This window comes from Sarcophilus harrisii, chromosome 2 (genome assembly GCF_902635505.1).
Source record: "Sarcophilus harrisii chromosome 2, mSarHar1.11, whole genome shotgun sequence".
Classification (NCBI taxonomy): domain Eukaryota; kingdom Metazoa; phylum Chordata; class Mammalia; order Dasyuromorphia; family Dasyuridae; genus Sarcophilus; species Sarcophilus harrisii.
In genome coordinates this window covers 511,369,918-511,377,993 of record NC_045427.1, presented here as the reverse complement: position 1 = coordinate 511,377,993, position 8,076 = coordinate 511,369,918, and the positions used below count along the sequence as shown (strand labels likewise).

Here is an 8,076-nt window from a genome sequence, read left to right as displayed (position 1 = left end):
AGCTGATAGGCATTAAAGCCAGGTCTTGAACCAGGTCTTCATGATTTTAATCTGGCCCCCTTATCCCCACTATATCTTAACTGTAAAAACTGCTACTGTTCTCCCTCCCACCCCAATTCCCACCCACCCCAAAAAGAGGATTAAGAAAAGTTAAGTAACCTTAATTTAATAAAGATGAAACACCAAATTGGGCAGATTCAAACATGAAGTTATAACACAGTTTTAAACGCATTCTTTATCCCATGATTTCTGATGTTGTTTTTACATACATTATGAAAAAACAAGGACAATGGAAATTGAAGGTATTTATTAATCAATCCACTTACAAAGCAGGTGGCTTAATGCAAGCTTATTGACATCTTCACATATGATCCATAGGAACATGTCTTCCACATTATGACAGTAACACTGTCTGGATGCATTTGCAACTTGGGGCATTACTGAGCACATTTAAACAAATAAACTATGCTATTCTGTAATATGAAAGTATTTTGATAAGGAATTTGCATCCTGAAGTGGATTAAAACTTCCTCCAAAGGAGAAATGTTAGTACATTAACTTAACTCTATATACTATATTATTCAGCAAATCTTAACTATAGAAATTAATATTTTTAAACCAGTGATTGACTGTTGGCAATGTATACAGTGGAATTCTATAACCAGAGCAACACTAGGTAACAGCATAATTTGTGCCTCACAGTATCTGCAGATTTATAGTTTTTCAAGTTTAGTGAGAAATAAAACAAGAGACATGTAGATTTAGCTAACTTTATTAACTTTAAACTAATAAAAATCCCTTGAAAATGATCCTGGGACCTTTAGAAGTTCTATGAATGCATGGATACCTGCCAACAATTGCAATTCTAAATCTTGATTGAATGTGTTTACAAAACCAATGTAAGCAGATATCTTAACTAGACGTGCTTTAGCTGAAGACTGAAGAACAAAATTCTACATGTCTTTTTTCAGTTTCCCTAAAAATTCTTTAAATCTGCAAGTATATACAACCCAGCTAATGGAAATTAATATTTAGTGTTCATTAGAGCTGTTTTACAGCAGGGAAAATTAAATCAGGGATCAAATTTCTAGACAATGTAAGAAAAAAGATAAATACAATCAGAACAGCAGTGTAAGTATATAACATCGATATTCATCTATATCTGCATTGTGCTGAAAGGAAATTTAAAAGGATACACCAAAAAGGTTCAAATCGATCACTCTGGTGATGAGTATGCCACCTGCATCTGACTGAATATAATTTGTATTCTGTTCCCAGTATTAAGGATGGTTTTTAACTCAGAACTCATATTGTAAATATACAGCAGCCACTTTGTCCTACTTAAGGAATGTCTTAATACACAATATTATCATTTTCTAGTTCATCTCTATACAATAAACTAAAATACATGATTGATTAAATTAACAAATTCAAGGTTAGTAATGGATGAAATCATAATTCTCAAAGCTTGGTACTATTTAAAAACAAAAAGACCACACAATTCTACTACCTAAAGCAGCTAATCTTGCCTGCAAGTTTAGGGTCACAAAGCCCATAATATGTGCAAAGAAATGCAATCAATACAAGGAACCATGCAAAAATACAGTAAAATAAAAAGGGAAATGTAAAATCTAAAAAAAAAAAAAAAATCTTTTATAAATACATTAAATCAACTGTATACACAAACTTGTAGGTCTAGCATTAGTTGTACCATGTAGCAGAGCCAGCACTCTTTTAAGTTCAATGCTTCCAAATCTGCGCAGGTAAGTCATGCCATCTTTGGTTGACTGCAGTACCAGAAAGGACAGGAATGGGAGGGAAGGCAAGAGTTCTGGGAAAATGGTGTCAACTTTCACTTGGCAGCTGAGCTTCAATGTCCACTCTGCAAATGGGGCACTTCTTATTAGTTATTAACCACTGGTCAACACACACTTGGTGGAAAAGGTGCATACACGGAAGGCGCCTAAAATTTAAAAATAAAAACATTTATGTAATGATGAATACAAATGGCATCTCTACAGACCATATATGTTGTTTCAAGACCATTAGGAACTTATGTTTTCATAAAGACAAAAAGGATAAAGACAATATAATAAAAATTACAAAGATTAATTTCTATGGATCTAAGAATGCTCTTTCCAATTGCATAAAATCCAAAATTTATTATGATAGTATAATTTTTCTATATCTTTTATAGCAGTAGTTTCCACAAACAAATAAAAAGTGTTCATTTTGGTGAATCAAACCTGGTTTTTAGTTAACAAGTTATAGGAGCTCAAAGAGGATTTTCACAATACTAGGTAAAATGGATAAGCATTAATCTATTATTTTAAGAAGAACTTAAAGATTCCCAGTAGGTAAAGCATTGACATTGAGTTAATTAATAATTAGACCAATTTTAATTCTTCACTCAGACTTCTATTTTTATGAAACACAAAAAAAGGATGCAATTTATTTCTATACCATTAATTTTTTTTTCAATTAAGGCAGCTTTCCTATGAGTTAGCACAACAAAATGGACTTTAGTGGGGTCCTGCCATCATCACACAACACAGATCACTGCTTTTAACCTTTGAATTACTGTGACAAAAGTGGGGGGAGGAGAGGGAAGGAGAGAAAAATCACATAGTGGTCATATGAGATGAATCTCTTCCAATACAAGGATGGTCAAAAGATGATATAGAGTTCATTGCCAGGTCTAGACCTTTTAAAATTTCAACCCTATCTGTAGGCTTGCAATAGGTGGCAAAGCCTCCAAAAACCAACATAAATACCACTACTCCAAAGTGAAGCCCTGAGGAGGATTTCATTATTGGTAACAAGAAATTATTCTTTTAATAATAATTTATCTGAAAGCTTTCCCAAATGACAAGTGAGTTCATTACTGTAAGCTATCTTCAGCTCAAATTCTGAAGGATTACACTTTTGCTATCTAAGTTCCTGAAAACATCATATTATATTGCACTGGGAAATCAAGAGACTATGAATTTTATTCACTAATTTACTTCAACATAATGGACTATATATTCTATTTGTAAAAGTGAGTTCAACTAATTACAAGAAAGTTTTGTATGGAATCAATCTTTAGTCTGTTCAGCATTGGGCTGTCCTATCTCTGTTCCTCAGTTTCTTAAATCTATAAAACTAGCAAGATAGATTAGATGATATCTAATGTACCTTTCAGTTCAAAAGTTATAAAATAAATTTTGTTGTTCTGGAACTTTGAAAGATAAAACAATATGGACTCCACAGGAGAGGGAAGAATATTCTAATCCAGATTCTCTAAGAGTCAACTAAAATAAAAACTTACTTGGCAGGAAACAACTTACTATTTTTATTTGTCAAAAGTCCAGCAATCAGATGTGCTAATATGACATAATATCACATATGTTTCTCTAAATTTTGAAAACACAATGTGTCATTCACAATTTTGTGAAGAATGTTAGAGAGATTCTAGAATTCCTGTTTTCTTACAGATTAAAAAAAAAAAAGACTTGGGCTCTGAGAGGTACAGAGACCTGGGCCACAGTCACAAAGCTCTTAAGTATCTAAGGAATGTTTGCAAATATTCACAGAGAAACAGGAAAAAAGTCATGGGAGTGGAAGGGTCCAAGAAGGCTCTAATACATGAGTAAATAAAAATGCAGACAAGTGGCAATGATTCACCCAAGGTCAAAAGCCAATGCATGAACAGCAGATCTGAAGGCAGAACTTGGATTTCTCAACAACTAGTATAATACATTAATCCTATTATCTATAGAAGTATATACTCTTCTTTCCCTCTGCTATCACACACAACCAAAAAGCCAGGTTGGAAAAATGGGTTTAAAAAAAAAAAAAGTAAATCAGGCTTAACATTTGGTTTTAACTCTTTTATAAATGCTGGCAATTAAAATAATCTGATTAACATTTAATTACCTCACATCTTCACCTTCCTCTAAAATAGACAAACAAATGGTACATTTTTCCTCTGTGTCTTCCTCAGTTCCCTCTTCCCCATCTTGTTTGCAGTGCAGTTTCCTCTGTGAGAACCAATCAGTTGTTACCTTATTAGTAGAGATGACAGTATTGAACAACTGAGTAAAATTTGTTGTTTTTTTTTAAATCAACATCACAACATCAACAAAACAATGACATTGAACAGTATCAAACAAGATTTTTTAGAAAACAAACAGCTATTGTTGGCTAATAAACAGGTGTAGTTTAAAACAGTAATGTAAATAAGTCCTAGGGGGCTAGCACACTTTTTTTGGCTTCAGGATTTAACAGGTTAAAAATATTATCACTAATTTGGTGTTATAAAGAAGGCCTTTATCTTAAAGGTAGTATATAAACTTAAAAGGTACAAACGTAAAATAAATATATAATTCTATAATTTTAAAGAGTCACAAAATAATGGAAAAAACTTTTAAATCAGACCTTGTCCATTTTGAAAACTAATACTTATTTTAAAATACTGTGCATATTTATTGATGTTGCCAACATCAATGGATGATGGGAATGAGAAGAAATAGTTCTAAGTTGTAGGAAGTGCCAAAAATATTAAATGATTTCTTATTAAGCCCTTAAAATTCAAAATTAAAAAAAAAAATAGGGCAACTATGGTCTTATGTCTACTTTGTTACTCTTTTATAGCAAGATTCATCTTTAGGAGGTTCTTGTGGGATCCTGATGACCATGTTTAATTTATATAGTCCCATCAACCCCATGCGCAAAAAAATTAAACAAGCCCTAGGACTAAAGTATAAGAAATTAAATGATCTCCATGTAATTTCAGAGAATTTGAGAATTGCTTAATTCCTAATCTTTACAAATACCAAAGGTGCTGCTGTCTTCATGACACCTATACATGTTGCTTAGAAGTGGTACCTGCGAAATCCACATAGGTTGAGGTCTTATAATTTACAAACAAGATTATTTTCAAAGTTTCAAATTAGTATGACTCTAAGTAATTCTTGACCAAATGCTACAGAAGTATATCATTTGACCAAATGACCAAAATTTATCTCAGGAAAGCAATTAACTTGAAACTAATTCTAATTTTAATTACACTTAAAGCAAGAACCAGGTGGCAGTTCAAGCCATGAAAAAGGTAGCAAAGTTAACTTAAGAGCTTTCAAATTCCCCACCACCAAGGCAATTAAAAGAAATTCTTACCTTTTTATATTTGTGTGGATATGTACATCTTTCAATTGTTCCTTGGGAAGCTCCACGATTGACATTTCCTAATCGCTCTTCCAAATGAATCAGTTCCTAAAAAAAAGGTGAAAATATCAAAATCCAAATTGGCATCTCCATGAATCACAAAGAAAGTGATTTCAGAAGGGGAAAAAAATACCAGCAATGATTTTACTTAGTCATATTCCAATTTCTCTAATGTTACAATGTACAAAACAATAGGCACACAGAAAAGGTTGGATATGTTTTATTACAATTAAAAAGCATGAAATTAGGATTTTCATACATGACAAGAAAGCAAAAATTTAAGAAAATCCTAATATATTTTCCCCCTGAAGATTACATGACAAAGAATTTTTAGATCTGAAACAATTGTTTCTGGATTTGAATTCTGGGAAACAAAGTAAAATTTTTTTTTGGATATTTATGTTATTTTGTTCATTACAATATGAGGATACAGAGATATTAAAATGGTTCACAAATCCATATGTGAACCAAAAATTGTCAATATGTAATTAAACTTAGTTTAACATAAAAGAAACCAATTTCTTTTGACTTCTATTCAGTAAATATCAGCATTAATTAATATAGATGCAGTCTTTATATTTGAAAAATGTGCGAAACAATGGACTACTTTATCGTACAATTAGCTTTATTCAGTTTCTGCTGAATGCTTTACTCCTCTTTTAACAAGAGAAACATGTTGAGATGTAAAGATTTAAAATAAGGAAACCCATGCTGTAGCTCTTGTCTTTCCCCTGCCCTAATTTAAGCTGTGCAAATATAGGTCTTAAGTTTTTTCACCATTAGAATGAAGGTACCAGATAAGTCTATGTTCCTGTCTCTCAAATTATGTGAATTATTAATTTTCTCTCCTCCCCAATATATATATATATATATATATATATATATCAACTACAAATTCATACACAACAAATGCTAAAAATTATCTTGAAAATTAGGATAGTTTGCATGCATTATTTCCTTTTGCATTGAAATGCAGTACGTATAGTATAAGTATAGTACTCAAACAGATGCTAAAACTAGTAAGTTATATATTTTGCCCTTTATTAAATACATTTTGGCCAACAACCATACTTATTTTATTACAAACCTCAAAATTGCCCCTGAAAGGGCCTCTAAAAGATGTTCCATCCAATCCTGATGAAATATAACGGATGTGAGGATAGCCTGCCATGTCTGGAACCTATTTAAATAGAGACAAAAATTAAAACTATTCAGAACATTTCTTTGGCTTACTTTTCATGATGGAAAAAAAAATTGTATATTGGTGCCCCAAGATATCAAGCAGTTTGAAATAAGGCTATCTGCCAAATCCAAGCTTCAGCCTGCTTTTATAGATTATATATATTTACATATAAGATTAAGACAATCTCGATCGGATGATTTTAATGATGAAGTGGGATGAGTGTCATCTCAGCTCGTCCTCATTACAGCATCATTAGGAGATGAAATTTATTTTCAGGCAATATGAGTAGTCCTCAAGAGGACCTTGCCCTGTACTGTAGTTTGGCTAAACATACTACTCAAAGTTTGTGCAAAGTTAATCTGATTATATTTTGTCCAGTGGCCTGACTTTGCATAACTTCTTTGGGGCTAACTAAAATCATGATACAACACCACTTTTTTTCTTTTTTTTTTTAAAAAAAGGAACTCACAATTTATTTTTTGGGAGGGAGGGGAACTTACAATTTGTGTGTGTGTGTGTGTGTGTGTTACAACACTACTGTTATTTTTCAGTCATATCTAACTCTTTGTGACCCCTTTTGGGATTTTCTTAGAAAAGATACTGCAGTGATTTGCTAGTTCCTTCTCCAGTTCATTTTACAAATAAGCAAAGGAAGCAATGGGATTAACTGCCTTGCCCAGAATTACACAGTTAATAAGTGTCTTGAGGCCACAGCCCAGATGTGAATTCAGAAAGATGAGTCTTCCTATATCATTCCTCTATCTTCACCTGCATCATTGCTCAGGCCAAATCAATTTGAGTAAGCATTAGTGGCTATAAACTTGAGGACAAACTTGCAACAGGAAACAAGTGTACTATAGTTATGAGTATTACAAAATCCTAATTTCATGTTTTTTTCAATGTCATATCCCTTAAGGAGATAAACCTTGTTAAATAGGATCTACTGGAAGACTAAGTCAGGTTACATATTAAACCACTTACATAAGCTTAGCATATACTAAGTGAAGAGGAGGATTTATACTATCATCGTCATGGACAAAACACAATAAACACCATAAAAACAAACAAAACAAAACATGAATACGATAACAATCATCAACATTAAATAATATCAAGTCTCCTTATAATCCAGTAACCCAAACACAATGTTCATTTAATCAGTACATTTTATATTGAGTCTCAGATGTCCCATATATTCATCTGGTCCCTGGAAACATTTCACTTGGAATATTCTGGAACAGGCCCTTCTCAGGAAAACTCTCAAGAGAACTCTTCCTAGAAGATCTGCTTCTTTGGTTCCAAGTCACATGCAGAAATTCTTAGGTAACTCAGCTATATTTGCCAGTAACAAGACTCAATACAAAATTTAGTACAACCTCCCAAATATGTTTTTCTAGTAACAAATTCACGTGGTGAAAACTAACACATCCATATGGCTCTACCCCTCTTGGAAATAGACCTATAAAAAATAAATTAGGAACCCTATAATTTACCTGAAACGTCAAAGAAAATTTTTACATATCACTTGCTCTTTCTATTTTTATCCAAATTCCATACTTGATATGGACAAAGGTATCCACAGGATACCTTCTAAGGATCTACCTTAGAAAATGAGCCCTCTTATCTCTTATATTATCACAAAGACACTTTAAAATAAGAAATATGATTGAAAATTCTTTATCATTATT

The 8,076-nt window shown here is 32.3% G+C and overlaps 1 protein-coding gene across 8 annotated transcripts in view; it reads right to left on the bottom strand.

The window, feature by feature from the left end:
* Positions 1-292: 292 nt before the first annotated feature.
* RNF111 (ring finger protein 111) overlaps positions 293-8,076 on the bottom strand; it is a 140,477-nt gene continuing 132,693 nt past the window's right edge. For 6 of the 8 annotated variants that reach the window (XM_031955282.1, XM_031955283.1, XM_012543750.3 and 3 more), the window contains 4 exons: positions 6,293-6,385; positions 5,158-5,253; positions 3,919-4,046; positions 293-1,963 (listed from right to left, as the gene is read on the bottom strand). In XM_031955282.1, coding sequence (XP_031811142.1) covers positions 1,846-1,963; positions 3,919-4,046; positions 5,158-5,253; positions 6,293-6,385 — 435 coding nt within the window. In that variant the 3' untranslated portion in view covers positions 293-1,845. The remainder of the gene's footprint in view (positions 1,964-3,918; positions 4,047-5,157; positions 5,254-6,292; positions 6,386-8,076) is intronic. The other 2 variants (XM_003755708.4, XM_012543760.3) reach the window with 1 other exon arrangement.